This window comes from Crocodylus porosus, unplaced genomic scaffold, assembly GCF_001723895.1.
Source record: "Crocodylus porosus isolate Cpor-Errol unplaced genomic scaffold, CroPor_comp1, whole genome shotgun sequence".
NCBI classification, from domain to species: Eukaryota; Metazoa; Chordata; order Crocodylia; family Crocodylidae; genus Crocodylus; species Crocodylus porosus.
Window position 1 is genome coordinate 38,042,764 of NW_017728886.1, and position 17,188 is coordinate 38,059,951.

General features: G+C 41.0%; 1 protein-coding gene across 1 annotated transcript in view; it reads right to left on the reverse strand.

The window, feature by feature from the left end:
* The window catches only part of LOC109308457 (multidrug resistance protein 1-like), a 74,750-nt gene that overhangs the window by 49,264 nt on the left and 8,298 nt on the right, over nt 1-17,188 (reverse strand). The window contains exons 4-7 of the mRNA XM_019532764.1: nt 9,899-10,090; nt 9,312-9,483; nt 3,134-3,258; nt 628-799 (exon numbers count right to left, since the gene is read on the reverse strand). Coding sequence (XP_019388309.1) covers nt 628-799; nt 3,134-3,258; nt 9,312-9,483; nt 9,899-10,090 — 661 coding nt within the window. The remainder of the gene's footprint in view (nt 1-627; nt 800-3,133; nt 3,259-9,311; nt 9,484-9,898; nt 10,091-17,188) is intronic.

The window sequence follows — 17,188 nt, forward strand, 5'->3', positions numbered from 1 at the left end:
TCTAGAAAGATCACCTTGAAGTGAGATGATGACTTTACTTCCCTTGGATTACTATACCCTCTATTAAAATCCCATACAAAGTCTCAGTTAAGTGCCAATTAATATTATGATTTTAGTGATAAGAATACCATCCATTAATAATAGGCCTTAAACATCAAATATATATCTATAATAAATAACACACAGGAGTGGTGTTAAGTTGTTTATTTCCTTACTCTAGTCCCCTGGTATAGGTCAGGGATATAAAAGCTCTATCACAGCATGGGTCCTTGATTCCACTGACTATGATTATCATTAGTTGAAAATAACTTTCGGTCCTTATTGACCTCTGTTGTACCAAAACAAGTGACTTACAGGTATAAAGATGTTTATATTGCTACCAATCTCAAGACATACCTAATGATAATTTCAAAATTTCTACTTGTACTTGGCATGGATGAAAAATGAAATTCAGCAAGCCATGTTCAATATGAACGTAAAGCCTACTTAACACCATTCACTTGAGCAGGGTTGCATGAGGCCTAATTCAGTGTAGCATTTGATTCATTCCATTTAAACCCAAACAAGTTCCCAATATGTTATTTAGTGGTTCTAATTAAATGATTCAGTTACTGGAAGTACACCTACTGTTAGAACGTTTCCAATAGTATAATCTTCAGATAATATTAAGGTGGTTCCATACCAGAAAGCCAATGCATATGATGCATAGATCAGTAAAAAAGCAATACCCATAGAAATGCTGGCTGTAATAGACTTCTTAATTCCAATACGTTTTGCATCTTCTAAATTTTTATGATATCTGCACAAAAAGAATGCATGTTAGTTTTTTTTATTTAAAGCATTACACATAATACCATATTTCTTTTTATGCTCTGCACATCAGTAATTTTCCAGGTCCGTGATTTTTTTTGTCAATCAGTAATCAGGTACTGATTGAAAAAAAACTTTGAGTTGAAACAAGTTGAGAAAACTTTTGAGTTATTACTGATGAAAGAAAAGTTAAACTACTATAAGTATATAAGACGTGAACACCAGGATCTGGGAAAGAAGCTGTTCACCAGGGCTCTCTAAGGGATAATAGGGTCTAATGGCCACAAATTTCTGGAAGGCCAATTTTAGACTGGACATGAGGAAAAACTTCTTTACTGTCCATGTGTTCAGGGTCTGGAACAGACTCCTTCCAGAGGTGATGCAAGCACCTACTCTGGACTCATTCAGAAAACATTTGGATGCCTGTCTTGCTGGGATCATTTGACCCCAGCAGACTTCCTGAGTATGGCAGGAGGGCTGGATTCCATCTTATGAGGTCCCTTCCAGCCCTAATGTCTATGAAACGACCCTTGCAGGAGCAGACTTGTTAATATTCTCACTACACTTCTGTTTAATTGTTCAATTGTGTTTTCTTGGCTCAGCTGGGTGGGGCATAAAGGGCATGCATATTTACTTTAGAAAGCAATACCTGCCTTAAATATGTTGCACTGCTGCACCCCACTGGAATTGAGAAGCTAAAATGGTATCCTCTCTCATGAAGGAGGTAGTCCATGAAAAGTAGATTAAACTAAAATAGCCCACTTAACTGACATACAAAATGGGGTCATCAGTACTTGCGCTTTACTGTGGAGCTGACTTACTAGTTCTGCAGTAAAGTGTCACTGTCTACATGTGTGCCAATATTAGGGTTCAGTACAGTAAATTAATTAATTCTGCTGTAGAATAATACTGTCTGGGACAAGTGCTACCCAAAAGCGGAGTAGTTGCATGCACTGAAATGCATGTGTAGATGGTGTCTGGGGCACAAGCTACCAGCTAGCCCTGCCATGTCGCATCTTTTTGTCCCAGCCAGCCCTTCCACTGCACATAGAGCCAGGGCAAAGAAGCCCTAGGCTGGCAAGCTGAACCCCCAGAACCCTGCCAGCCCAGGCTGTACCACTGTGGTTCAATGTGCCAGGCACACATGCAAATGCTGTGCCCAGAAGAAATAAACTCTGGTACAAACTGCACTAGAGTTTATTGCTACATGTTAATTGCACATGTAGATGCACGCACTGAGATTAGGGCAAGAGGCGTGAATTGTATTTCACCACTATACAAGTTAAAGCTTTATTCAGAGTTACTCATCTCTCCTTTCAACATTAAACTGCATGTGGTTTCGTCAGAGTCATTCATTCCTCAGACTAAGGAAGGAAAATTGCAAACTTTTTTTAAAGAGGCCAATCATTCTATCACCATAATACAGTTCTGATAGACAAGCACGTCTACCCTGTGCACTCCCCATATTACCCAGGCCTACCAATTTTCTGAGTGGATGACTTGGAATGACCGAGTGTGCACTCTATCACATTTAAGGCCACCTGAGCCATTTACTCTGCAAATTTATGGGTCCAATAAGATATTGGTGATAAACACTTAAAGACTAAGAAAGGTTCTGAGGTGAGTTATGTAATCAGACAGTCCCAAGGCAGCCCCTGTACCAATCAGACTCAGATGGAACTGAAAGCTGAAGCATAAGGGAGCACATCAGTTCAGGGCTTGGCTGTGATTACTTTGCATAACCTAGTGGTTGTTGAACTTTGAGCCTGGCAAGTCCCAGTCAGGATTCATGGTTATACTAGGTAATTATTATAGATAGATAAAAGATCAAATACATTGCAGCCATGCTGTTCCATAATACAATAAAATAAATGAGTATAACATAATGGAACAATTGAGAAGAATCCTGAATAAGCATATGATCATATTGGTGAGATCTTTGGTCTTTTCTTTCCCCATGCTTCTTTTCTGCCTAATACCTTACAGTGTGTTTTTTTTTGTTTTGTTTTGTTTAATGATTTATTTTTTTAAATTTAGTTAACTTTTGGGGTAGGGATCATGTGCCTGCTTGATTTGTGAGGATCTGAAAAAATAAAGAATCATTCAGTATGTAATAAAACTGATGAATAAAACTCTAATTAGTCAACTTAACTACCCCAAATGTACTAGATAAAATGGTACTCTAGGTTTATTAAATGATGACTTGTAGAACCCAACTTGCCAGTCTATTGTTTAAACTTATGTTTAGCAATAAAGAAAAGTAAAATTTAAAACACATAAAGCAAATATTTTAAAATTAACTGAGAGAAAATAATTCTCTGACCTCTCAATTTCTTTTTTCTGTCCTCCAAAAGCTATCACAGTCCTAATTGCTCCCAGAACTTCTTCAGCAACAGCTCCTGCTTTTGCATATGCAGTTAGTTCTTTGTCAGTAAATGCAGAGAGTATCTGTACAAAAGGGAATATTTTAACTGTACTGCAGCAGTGTAACTAGGATGGTGGTGAGCAGGACACCAGCCTTGGATGCCAACTTAGAGGGGAGACAGTATGGCTCCCTCCCTCTATGAGTCTCTGCCACAGCAGATGATGTTTTTCCTTGCCCCTGCCTAACCATAGGAACTGGGCAGACACAGCTCTGCACCCAACAAGTTATCTGGGAGATGGAATGACAGTAATCCTCTCTAGGAGGCTTTGGCATTAGAGGCATAGCCCTGCACCCAGGCATTGGGGAGGAGAAAGAATGGATACCAGGAGGTGCACATGCTGAGCTCAGCAGCAGCAGTACAAGCATTTGCTGCAGCAGCTGCCCTCCAAGTAAGAAGAGGCTCATCAGGTAAGACTAAGCCTCCATTTCCCCCTCCCCAGCTCTCCAGTGGTCAGCATATTTCATGCCCCCCTTCATTCATTCCTGAGGAGCTGACAGTGCTCCATAGACCTCTGCCCTGCTGCTCAAAGGAAAATAGAATGAGCTGAAATAGTTTCTTGCTGCTTCTTTTTATCCTAGTTTGCTTCTTGCAAAAATATGCAGTATGCTGCCACTTACCAACTACAAACCCTTTCACTTAAATACCACAGAAGGGCAAGATATTCAATAAAAGAAGTTAAGAAGACATCAACTGTATAACATTTATTACCAAGAAATATCTAATGTTATAAACCTGGGGCTGGATTTTCTCTGCTTTTGAGCTTTTACATAGTATAGAAATATAAGTATAGGGGGTTCTCTGTGAACTGATTCCCAGATTAAATCCTGATCCCTGGGCAGGTCAGAGCAGCATTGGGTTATTCTAATTTTTTCTGGTTAGCTACAAGAGATAAGGACCATATGTAGCTGAGCATAACTGGAATGTAGCATCTCACATGTATACATTGCAGTTAGCATACAAAACCACAGTAGAGTCCTGCAAATACTTTGGAGAAAAATAGAGGAAATCATGCTATATAAGGCTGGGATTTTAAAAAGTACAAAACCACTTAAAATTCAAAGGTGGTTGAATTAAGTCTCCTTGACAATCCTAGCCAAAAGCAAAAACAATTCTGTATGTGAAGTCAATTTGCAATTGAAGTGTGCTTGCCTTGCTAACTGTTGTAATAATTTCAGTTAAGCTAGTGTGTTAATTTTTTTTCAGACAATTCTATCACTTGGGTGATACAAAGGTTCCTTATACTGGAATTAAAAACCCAAGGCTCAATTTCCTCTTCTGCTGAGCCTTCACTCATCATATTTGGTGGGTTTTTGGTTGTACCTGTGATGGTCTAAGGACCTAGGCAAGCAAGGTTCTTTGAGTAAATATGATATCTTTTCTTAGACCAACTGAGTAGTTGGAAAAAAGTTCTTAGCAAGCCTTCAGACACAATCACCCTCCTTGAGGCATAGGGAGTCTCTGCTGTTCTGGGACTCCAAGAAATGTGAGAAGCTAAAAGTGTGACAGGATGTCGGTGAGACTGGAAATGGGTAGAAGTTAAAAAGACAAAGTGAAGTAGGGAAGGGAGGGAGGAAAAATGGTGGAAAAAGGTCAAAAGTGAGTAAGGGAGACGCTGCGGTGGTAGTATTTCAGGATAGAAGAGGCCATCTGTGAAAAAGGAAATAGCTTAACATTAGGAGAACACAAGACAGAAGTAGGGTAGGGGAGAGAAGGCAGGGGAAAAGAAAAATGTAAGAGGTCAAATCTGGCAGGTACCTGGTGAATCAGATGTCAGGCATGTTGTAATGTTTCATAAATCCAATGTCTATATTGAGTCTGTAACTTTTTGTATCCAGTAAATTTATGAAGTGAAGTTTGTAGGCTAGTCTATGAAAGCTGTTTTGTAAGTTCCCTTTGAGGATTAGAACTGAGAGATGGGAGAGGGCATGATTGTCCTGTGAGAAGTGTGCCTCCACAAGTAGTTAGGTATTCTTGTCTTTGATAGATTTTCAGTATGTGTGCGTTTTGGTGAATAGCTGTTGTTTCTTTTTTCTTACATATTTTTCATCGGGGCATTTGGTGCACTGAATGAGATGTAACATTTCTGGAGGTGCAGCTGTAAGATCCAGGAATGGTGATAGTTCTGTTGTGGGGTGCAGTTATTGTAGGGGTGGTGGAGATGTGTTGGCAGGTTTTGCATTTGTTGTCCTGGCATGGTCTGGATCCAGTGGGTGTGGTTTGGGTCACAGGGAGTTTGCTTCTGGTGATGATGAGGTTGGTGAGGTTTAGTGCTTGTTGAAAGGCTAGGATGGGTGGTTCAGGAAACATCTCTTTAAGAATTGGGTAGTCTTCTAGTATGGGTACAATTGTTTGAGCGATTTTTTTTTTTTTTCATGTAGGTTCCAGGGAAGGATGATATGTCATAACTAATGGTGTGCAATTTGTGGGATTTACTTTTTGTACTGCAGGAAGTTTTCATGTATCCAGGTGGCTCTTTCAAGGATGCAATCTGTGTCTCTGGAGGTGTCCTCATTGGCTGAAGGCCCATTTGAGATTTGTGAGGTGGTGTATCACGGGTATTCTCCTCAGTGCCAATTTGGTGGTGTCAGAGTTTGACCTGTAAATTACAGCTTTCTTGGTGTGTTTAAGGTGATTGCTGGTTCTGTGTAGATATGCATGTTGGTCCATGAGTTTCTTATATATAATGGTTTGAATTTTACCATTTTTGATATTGATCATGGTGTCCAGAAAGGAAATCCTGGTGTTTGGGTATTCAAGTGATAGTCTGATGGAGGAGTGGTAACTGTTGATTTCCACCAGAAATTCAATCAGGCTGCAGGGTTTCAGTCCAAATGATGATGTCAACTATGTATCTCAGGTGTAGTACAGGTTTGGTGCAGCTCTTGAGCAGATCTTATAGGCGCGCCATAAAAAGGTTGGCATACTGTGGGGCCATTTTGGTGCCTGCAGTCATGCCTGTGGTCTGGAGGAAGTGTTGGTTGTTGAAATGGAGGTTATTGTTTGTGAGGATGAATTATGAGAGTTCAGTGATTATCTTGAGGTCTGTACTTGGTGTTGTAATCTCATTCCCATAGGTATGTGAGGCAGGCTTGGATGCCATCCTGGTGTGGGATGTTGGTGTATAAGCTAGTGACATCCGTGGTGCCTAGGGGGTATTGTTGGGAAGGTGGTCTATGTTTTTGAGTTTTTGCAGAAAGTCTGTTGTTTTAAATTAAACTTGGTTTTTGCATGACTAGCAGTTTTAAGATGGATTTGATGAAACCTGGTATTTCTTCCATTAGGGTTTCATGGTTTGACATGATAGGTCTGCTGGGGTTTCCTCCTTTGCACAGAAGAGAATACCTGTGAATGCCACCTCACAAATTTCAAAAGGGCCTTCAACCAACAAGGACACTCCTCCAGGAAGAGATCGCACTTTTGAAAGAGCCACCTGAATACCATATGAAAATTTCCTGCAGTACAAAAAGGAAATTCCCAGAAATCGCACACCATTAGTTATGCCATATCACCCTTCCCTGGACCTACACAAGAAAATCCTCAAACAATTGCAACCCATACTAGAAGAAGACCCAATTCTTAAAGAGATCTTTCCAGAACCACACATCCTAGCCTTTAAACACACTCCAAACTTTGCCAACTTCATCATCACCAGAAGCAAACTCCCTATGACCCAAACCACACACAGTGGATCATCCAGACCATGCCAGGACAAGAAATACAAAACCTACCAACACATCTCCACCACCTCAATAATAACTGCACCCCATAACAGAACAAACACCATTCCTGGATCTTACAGCTGCACCTCCTGAAATGTAACATCCCATCCAGTGCACCAAATGCCCAGATGGAAAGTATTTAAGAGAAACCAGACACCAAAGGTGAATATGAATTGCCTTGGAACAAAACTCCAACATGAATAAGAGCCATTAAGGTGACAAAGTAATCAGTACAGCTAACTGCACTCTATCATGCATTAGCAGGCGCATCACAAACATGTCCAGGCAGTCGAATACTTCCCTTCAATGCGGCATTGGTCATGCTGCAGTTGGAGTACTGCGTCCAGTTTTGGGCACTGCACTTCAAGAGGGATGTGGATAACCTTGAGAGGACCCAGTGGGAGGGCCACTCATATGGTTAGGGGCCTGCAGGTAAGGCCCTATGAGGAGAGACTGAGGGACCTGTATCTGTTCAGTCTCCATGAGAGAAGGCTGAGAGGGGTTCCTGTGGTCATTTAAAACTTCAGGGGAGGTGCAGCAGCAAGAACTAGGAGATGATCAGTTTACCAGGGCACCCCTTGGAATAACAAGGAACAGTAGCCACAGACTGACAGAGCAGATTTAGGTTGGACATCAGGAAGAACTTCTTTATGGTAAGGGTTGCTAGGATCTGGAATGGGCTTCCAGGGGAGGTGGTGTACCTCTTGGGGGTTTTTAAGAGGAGACTAGACAACACCTGGCTGGGGTCATATGACCTGCCCTTTCCTGCCCAGAGCAGGGGATCAGACTCAATGATCTATTGAGGTCCCTTCCCTACCTACTATTGAGGACCCAACCCTAACAATTATGAAACAACTATGCACCAGAATGAATGCACACCGAAAACCCATCAAAGATAAGAATACTCAACTGCCTGTGGGGGCACTTCTCACAAGATAATCGCTCCCTCTCCAATCTCAATTCTAATCCTCAAAGGGAACTTACAAAACACCTTTCATAGACAAGCCTACAAACATCACTTCATAAATTTACTGGATACAAAAAATCACGGACTCAGTATAGACATTGGATTTATGATGCATTACAACCTGCCTGCCATCTGATTCACCAGTTACCTGTCAGACCTGACCTCTTACATTTTTCTTTTCCCCTGCCTTTTCTTCCCTACTGTACTTCTGTCTTCTGTCTTCCTAATGTTCAGCTATTTCCTTTTTCACAGATGGCCTCTTCTATCTTGAATTACTACCACTGTAGTGTCTCCCTTACTCACTTTTAACCTTTTTTCTGCCATTTTTTCCTCCCTCCCTTCCCTGCTTCACCTTTTTGTCTTTCTAACTTCTACCTATTTCCAGTCTCACTGACATCCTGCCACACTTTTAGCTCCTCTCATTTCTTGGAGTCCCAGAGCAGCAGAGACTCCCTATTCCTGAAGAAGGGTGATTTGTGCCAGAAAGCTTGTTAAGAACTTTTTTCCGACTACTCAGCTTTTCTTAGATCAGCTATCACATCTAGTCAAAGAATCTTGCCTGCACTCATCTTACTTCACTTTCCTTGTCAGAACATGCTATACTAGTATAAGCAGCTTTGGATCCATATACGTTGACACCAGAGATCTTGTACTGCTTTAACTGTACCGGTATAATTATGGGCCAATTTGGTTACATACAATGTCTGCTTGTAGACTAGGTCTAAAACTATTACTTCTAAAGGCTAGGGAATTAATTTCTTTATTGCTGTATATTTAGTTAATTCTATATTTATAAATCACTATATATTTATTTCAGTATATTTTAGTTAAATATACAGGTCTACTTAATTTGTGATTTTGCAGATTTTGTGGAAATTGCAAAATCCAGTAATGTTTTCTTAAGTTGATTTTGCTGACAATAAAAATAAAATTCTGTCTCTAGTGGGGACCAGTGATTCTTGCTGCCATGGGCCAGGATCTCAGTCTGCCCAAAGGTGAGGGCATGGGGAAAGGTGCTGCTTGGCAGGGCAACATGAAGGGCAGCAGATGAGATGGCAGCCACCCTTTTGTGCTTCCCCTTCCCCCTGCCAGGGCCTCTCCACCAAACAGCAGTGAGGGGCAGGACCACACAAAGTACAGTCAGCAGATTAGATGGCAGCTGCCCCCTCATCCCTCCTCTCCTGCTGGGGTGCCTCCACTGATCATGTGCTGAGGGGGGCAGGGTCACTGGAGCACATCTGGGAAATAACCACAAAATTTGCTTGTTATGCCATGACCAACCCACAAATTGTTGAGCCTCACTGTGATTATAAGTAGGTCCCTACTTATATGAAACAGGGCACTATATATATAATTTTACATCCCAGTGAAAATTCAGTTTTCACCTACCTTTGCCCATATAGCAGCTGATAATGCCATGACAGGGCTGACTGCCAGTATCACAAGAGTTAATTTCCATCCTTTTAAAAAACCAACTATAAAACCAGTGAGAAACATAGCTTCTGCTTGGAAGAGCATTGCAATTTTGTCCCCTATTCCTTCATTAATCTTGGAGACATCACTAAAAATAAAAACAAACCCACACGCAAACAAATAAGGAAATACAGAAAACACAAAAAGCTTTTACATTGCTATGGTACATCTATTTTGTTCCTTTTTCTATGTTTGTAATTGCAGTCACTCAGTTGTAATGTAGTTTAAGCCATACCTAAGAGATTGAGAATGTCTTTTCCAATAGAAATGTATGTAGAAGGATGCTAGGGAAATTGGGGTGCCAGGCGGAGCAGTGTGGTGACTGTGCTGCTTCAGGTCTGGCTATTCAACACCCCAGCCCCTGAATCCGTCGCTGGCTTCATTGCATCCAGGAGCAGGGCCCTACCCCCTGCTCAGGTCATCTCTGGCTATCTTACAGCTGACGCTTTCTTACTACTACTAATAAAATTAATAATAGAATAAAAAACAGTAATAATACTCACTCTATAAGTCGAGTGTTGAGTTCCCCCACATCATTTACATCAAACCATCCAATTTCCTGTCGCATTATTGCATGAAAAAATTGCTGTCGGATTTTCTTGATTTGCCGACCAGCTGCCACTGTCCAAAATGCAACTTGCATGTAGGCCGCCAAGAGAACACCAGCTCCTAGTCCAGAGTAATAGTATGCGTGTCTGAAAGGAACAAAATTGCCAAGGTTCTTTAAAACTGGGTTCTTTTTCCTCCAAATAAATTGTGTAGGAACACAAATTTCAGCATTTTGTCTGAACAAATATGAAATTATTTGGATAATATCCATGCTTTTTTTCTCTTTGGTATAGGAATATTTTTTTCAGACTGCATATCCCATTCACTCGCATGTGATCTCCATAAATGATAATTCAATTTGTGCTTTTTTAATATTGAATATTAAAAAGAGCTCAGAATTGTATAGAAAACCTGTTTTATTTAGCATTTTTCTATTGGAAGTTCTGGTGGTAGTGAAGAAAGGTCAAGAATGTAATTTTCAATAATGCTTATGTAGCTTAGGAGCACCAATATAGAATATGGAAGCCCTGTTTTAAAAATAAAACTGCAGTAATAAATTATTTTTACTTTTTCAGTATCATTATTTACTAGCCTGTTGTACAAGAGTTGGCATACTCTTTGGTGAGAAGTTAGAAATAGTTTGTAAAATTAGGACGCAGGGCTAAAACTTTTTATATGTAAATCAGGTTCTTGGTTTACATGAGAAACTAGTGACTCTTCTCATGATTCTTCCTCCCCCCATTGTTTCAGGATACTACCCAGTTGAGTTTGAGGCTTTATAAGTCATAAAATTAATCACATTTGAACTGAAAATGTAATCATTCAACTTAAACTATTAACTTAAGTTAATCTGAAGGTTGATCTTAATCACCATTTGAAGTATAGAAAATTCTATAAAATACTAAGCTGGGGGAAAACAGTTGCTTGGTTTTAAAACTCAACATTAAGCACTACAGTACTTGTTTTATGCCTCACCATGTACTGCTACCTTGACAAGGTGGAGAGGCATGCATATACCACTGATCCTTGTAGGATCACCCATGAGGGTAAGGTCAAAGGTGAGGTATCAGACAAAGAGCAGTTCAATCCAACACAACATAAAGACTTCAGTGGTGGAGCAGGTAGATGCAGAAAGCGTACTTCTCAATGACTGCAAAGGTGAATGAAAGATGCAGTGGAAGAGTAACGCCAGTTGTCTTGCATCTCCTTGCCATTGGACACAGGTTTCTCCTCTGCCACAAGCCATCCAGTTGTCAATGTGCAATGGTTTCCTTATGTAAATATCACATGTAGGCTTCTCCCCCTGGTCCAACATTATTATAATAACCAGTACCTATAACCTCTGCATAGTCCTGTGACAGTGGGTTGCAGTCCTGAGTCATGGATCCACACATAGGCAGCAGTTGTGTGATGGTCACTTGACCTTCAGCATGGAACAGGAGGGTATTTTGGCAGCTGTTATTGTGACTGAGCAGATTTTAGGATCCCTTCTGCTCACCTTGCATGGGAAGAGAGCTAGATCAGGTGCCCCAAAAATAGGCTCTCTCACTTTACCTTACCAGACTGTATAGCTACTTTAAGGGGATCATCAAATTGTGGTTGAAACACAAAAATGTCCTTTGCATCTTGGAATATATGGACCCTACTAGATGACCCAACCAGTGACAGATCTGAATGTAGAACAGCTATTGTCACTCAAGAACTTGCAGTACAACATCAATATTGTTGCTCTCAGCAAGACCAGACATGCAGACAAAAGCCATCTGTGGAAGGAGGGAGTGGGTATATGTTTTTCTGGAAAGGGAAACCTGCAAATGACCAGCAAATACATGGTGTTGGTTTTACCATTTAAGAAGCAGATTGTCAGCTTAATACCCAAATTCCTTGTTGGCATTAACAAATGCCTCATGACTCTGCCTCCACCTGACTAACAATTCATTTGCTACTATCATTAGTGCATATGCCCCAACACTGACAAGGAAGGACAGAGGGAACAGTTTTATGTTGGCCTTGATGAAATCCTGACCATCATCCCAAAACAGGACAAGATCAGCCTCCTTGGATACTTCAACATGAGAGTTGGCCAGGGCTTTAACATGTGGAGTGGGGGCAACATTGGGAAGGAAGGAGTAGCGGAGACCAACTCCAGTGGCCTCCTTTTACTCAGTAAATGTTCAGAGCACAACCTTGTCATTACCTGTCACATTGTCTGAAATTAGTATTAAGTACAGAACAACCTGGCAACACCCTGCTCAGAATAATGCCACCTCCTCAACTATGTTGTCATAAGACAGCATGATCAAAAAATATGTCTATATCACATATGTCATGAGAGGAACTGATGACTGCTGGACTGATCATTGTTTAGTGAGATCAATCATGTCCATGAGGGTTGCACTGAAACATTGAAAGCAACCCAGATTACTCCAAAAACAGTACAATATCAAATGCTTTCAGACCCCTAGACACCACGAAGCCTGCCAAACTCACAAATTTTAGGATTGAAAATGATGACACTTGTGTTCTGAAGCTTGCCAGTCTCTCTCAAGAGACCATCCATGGGATTTACATGAATCAACTGGCTTTATCACCCAACACCATCAGGACTGGTTTGACTACAACAATGCTGAGGTAAAAGCCCTGCTCAATCGGAAGACTGTCAAAACCATCCTAGGTCAGTCAGAAGGAAGGGACTTGTCAGTAGCTTAAAGTTGAAACCCAGAGGAAGATTAGACAAACAAAAGACAAATAGTGGAAAGAAAAAGCAAAATAAATCCAAGAATTAGTTGACAATTATGCTATGCAGAGCTGCTTTAGTGCAATTAAGGCTGCATACAGACCAAGTTCTTGCGGACTTACCCTGCTTAGATCTGAAGACAGCAGTATGCTCCTTAAAGACAACCAGTCCATCCTAACCACTGGAAGGAGCACTACCAAAAGCTCCTGAACCAGGAATAGTCAGTGACTGATGAAACCTTCAAATCCATCCTGCAGCTTCCAATAAGGGAAGCACTTGCCAGTATATCAACTTCTGAAGTTGTCCACAAGGTGATGGAACAGATTAAGAACAACAAAGCATCTGGCCCTCGTGGCATACCAGCTGAGATCTTCGAAGTTGGTGGGGAAACTGACAACAAGTTGGTGGGGAAACAACAAGCAGCACACATAGCTTCTTAAAATCTGGAACACTGAGGAAATTCCCACTAACCTATGGAATGCCAGTATTGTCACCATTTTTAAGCAGGGAGATCAGGCTGACTCAGAAAACTATTGAGGTACTACCCTCCTCTCTATCTCTGGGAAGATCCTTACTTGATTTCTGTTGAACCAACTGCTTCCTCTTGCTGAGAAAATGCTTCTTGAGTCTCTGTGGCTTCAGAACATCAAGAGAGACCCTGGTCATAATTTTTTGTAGCCCAGTAGATCCAGGAAAATTGCTGAGAACAACACTGAGAACTATGTGGCCTTTACTGACTGAACCAAAGCCTTCGACTCTTGTGAACCCTGAGACTGTATGGAAGATCTTATCGAAGTTTGGCTGCTCAGGGAAGTTTATCACCTTTCTAAGACTCCTTCATGACCATGTGACTGCCTTCATCCTTTGTAATAACTCAGTTATGAAGCCCTTTGCCATTCAAACTGGCGGCAAGCGGGGTTTGAAAACAGAATTGTTGCAATCTGTCTTTCTTGCAGTCATCTATACTCATTCATGACTGTCTGCCACATGGCACTGGCATCGAGTACAGGATGATGGGACTCTTAAATCTCTCCTGTCTTCATGCCAAAACCAAAGTTACATTGGTCTTGATTGTGGAACTTCAGTATGCCAATAATTGTGCTGTTGCTGCACATACTGAGGACCTACAAATAGCCCTTAACTGCTTCTCTCAAGCATACCAGTGCCTGGGACTGACCCTTAACATGGGAAAAACCAAAGGTGCTTCACCAGCCTGCTCCAGGCCAATCAATTCCCCTGGCAAAGGGGATCTTTATCAATGGACAGGAGCTGAAGAATGTTCAACACTTTTTGTACTTTGACAGCCATTTCTCAGAGAAGGCCAACATAGATGAAGAGATTCAATATAGGATCCAATGTGCCAGCTCTGTCTTTGGGACAGTGTATCATGATGTGTTCAGTGATTACGACAACAGGACTCAAACAAAGCTCCAATGTTATATGACGCTGTGGTAACCCAAATTCTTCTCTATGGCTTTGAAGCTTGGGTGACCTACAGGGACCACCTGAAAAATCTGGAATGCCTTCACCAGCTCTACCTCCAGAAGATCCTTGGTATAAAGAGGGAGGATCACTGCACAAATACCAGCGTCTTCACCAACATGAACACCACCAATATGGAAGCATTGATTATTCAACATTAGCTGTAGCAGACTGGGCATTGCGCACACATGCCTTGTGTATATTTACCAAAACAACTGCTATACTCCCAGCTCGGCCAAGGACAAAGGACACACAGGATCCAGAGGAAACACTTCAAGGACACCCTCAAAGTGAATGTTAAGAAACTCACATCACAAATTGGGAAAGACTAACCCAGGATAGAGCTATATGGTGACACCTTGTGAGAGAATTAAATCTTTCTTTGACAAAAACGGTCTCTCCCTGGAGGCAGAACAATAACAGAAATAGAAGGAAAGGAAATGACTGAAAAGTCTGTGGCCCAATCCTCCCTTTAACCACCTGTGATTCTAGGATTGACCTTTTTAGTCATCAGTGGACTCATTTACTACCCTTTACTTGACCCTGTGGGAAGTGATCATCCTTGACCATGAGGGATTGCCAGTAATCACAGTTTGCTTTTTCGACAAAACATAGAGCAAATTTTAACTGTGAAATTCCTTACTGAACAAAAATATATTTTAAAAATCAATGGTGAAAGTTAACGATTTGCCTGCAACTAAACTATTCAGGAACAAATGCTTTGAAAAATAGCTGAATGTTAAGCATACCTTTTTTATTTGACAAACAAACAAACAGTATACATGATTATGCAGTTATTCATTTAATTTTGGTGTTAATTGATATTTCTGCTCCTGCAAATTATTTTTTATTACCACTTATTATTTGTACTGTTAGGTATTGTCAGCAGCAACAGGGGCTCAAAACAGGGTCTCCTTTGAAAACTAACAAATGCACAGACTAAAGTTCCTACCTACATACATAAGGAAATTAAATCTTCTCCTGCATTCCTTTAAAAAAAATTTTCCTGCAAGCACCATCTATATAAAATAAAGAAAACTTATAAAATTTAGTACTTAACAGGGATAGCATTTTTAATATTTCTGATACTAAGTTGCTATTTGGGGACAAGCCCAGACATGCCTACTACTACTAGTGGTGGTTGTCCATTTGAGTATAATCTGTGAAAGATGTAATGACATGGGCAATGCCTGTGAAAAGATCAAAGTCTGTGCTGAAGAGATATGTCAACACTGTACACAGAACAAAATCTCCAGGTGGGGAGTTATGGGTGGCACCTGGAAAAGGAAGGAGGAGAAAAAAAGGCTTTGAAAGAAAGGGAAGAATTTGAAAGGGGAGAAAAGCTGGAAAAACTGTGAAGAGCAGCAGGAAGAAGAAGAAATACAGCAAAAAATAGATGTTTTTTTCTTCTCTCCATTTGGAGAAAAAGATTTCTTGCCTCTGTTCTTGAAGATGGTTTGTGCATGCATTTGTTCCACGGTATACAGATGCGTGTCCAGTGCATTTGAACTGGAGACTTTTGCTGGTAGTGTCATTAGGAAGGGAGAATGTGTCCTATTGTGCCCTTGCCGGCAAGGCTAAGGCCATAAAAATGAATAACTGAAGTAATGGCAAGGGAGTTTGAGGAAAGCATATATTACAGATGGCTGCCAGCAAGGTGTAAGGGGAAAACAGTAATGGTGACGTTATAGTGGGTGCCTGCTATAGACCACCAAGCCAGGAGAAGGAGGTGGACAAGGATTTTTTCAGACAATCCAGATTGCAGGATTTGGTGCTTATGGCAAACTTTTTACAGTCCAGCAAGTTCTTGGAGTGTGGCATTTGTTAAAAGTGGTTAAAAAAAAAAAATCAACCAAGAGAAAGCTTTTCTCCATTTACTGTTCACAAACAGGGAGGAATTGGTTGACTAGAGATAGGTTGAGTGGTAGTGATGATGAAATGGCAGAGGATCCTCAGGAAAGGAATAAAGGAGAGCAGTAGAATAAAGACACCAAACTTCCTAAAAGCGGAATTTATCAAATGTAGAGAACCAGTGGGCTAGATCCCTCAGAAGCAAGTGTAGGGAGGTGTATTGTCTGTTCAGAGCTGTCGCACATTTCCTCAAGTAAATGGAGCTTCCTGGTGTCACCCTCTAAAATCATCCCCCTACATCTCTTGCTCCAACCTGCAGGCTGTTACAGGTGGCAAACACAAGTGGCAACAAGGGTGGGAGGGGAAATGAGCAGCTTAGAGGATGGGAAAAATAGATAAGAGATTACTTGGAAAAGCTAGATGTTTTCACGTCAGCAGTGCTGGATAAGATTTATTGTAGAGTACTCAAGGAAATGAATGAGGTACTTGTGGAGCCATTCACTGTTCTGTTTGAGGCCAGGTAAGGTCCTGGACGACTAGAAAAGGGTAAATGTTGTGCCAATCATTAAGAAAGGGAAGAAGGATCAAGGGAGTTACAGACCAATCAATCTGACTTTGATACCCATAAAAACATGGAAAATGTCATCTAGGAATCTATTTCTAAATACCTGAAATATAACACAATGGTCAGGAATAGTTAACAGGATTTGTCAAAAGCAAGTTATGGTAGACCAACCTGATTTCATTCTATGAAAAGGTGATGTGGACGGGGACAAATAAAATAATCCAAAGCTAAATTGCTGAAAACCAGGAAATAAAAAATTGAAGTACATACCACCTGTGCTTGTATTGGAAGAAATGATCAGAGGTAAAGGAAAGAATGCTAGGAGGGCTAAGGCTATAACTGGGAAGCACTAACTAAAGGAGGGATGGGGAGCCTGATAGGGAGGGAGTAAAATGGAGATTATAATATAAATCATAGTTTCATAGTTTCTAGGGTCGGAAGGGACCTGAGTAGATCATCTAGTCTGACCCTCTGCCATGGCAGGAAAGAGTACTGGGGTCAAACGACCCCAGCAAGGTGTTCATCCAACCTCCTCTTAAACCCCCAGGGTAGGAGCCTGCACCACTTCTCTTGGAAGTTGGTTCCAGATCCTAGCCGCCCTGACAGTGA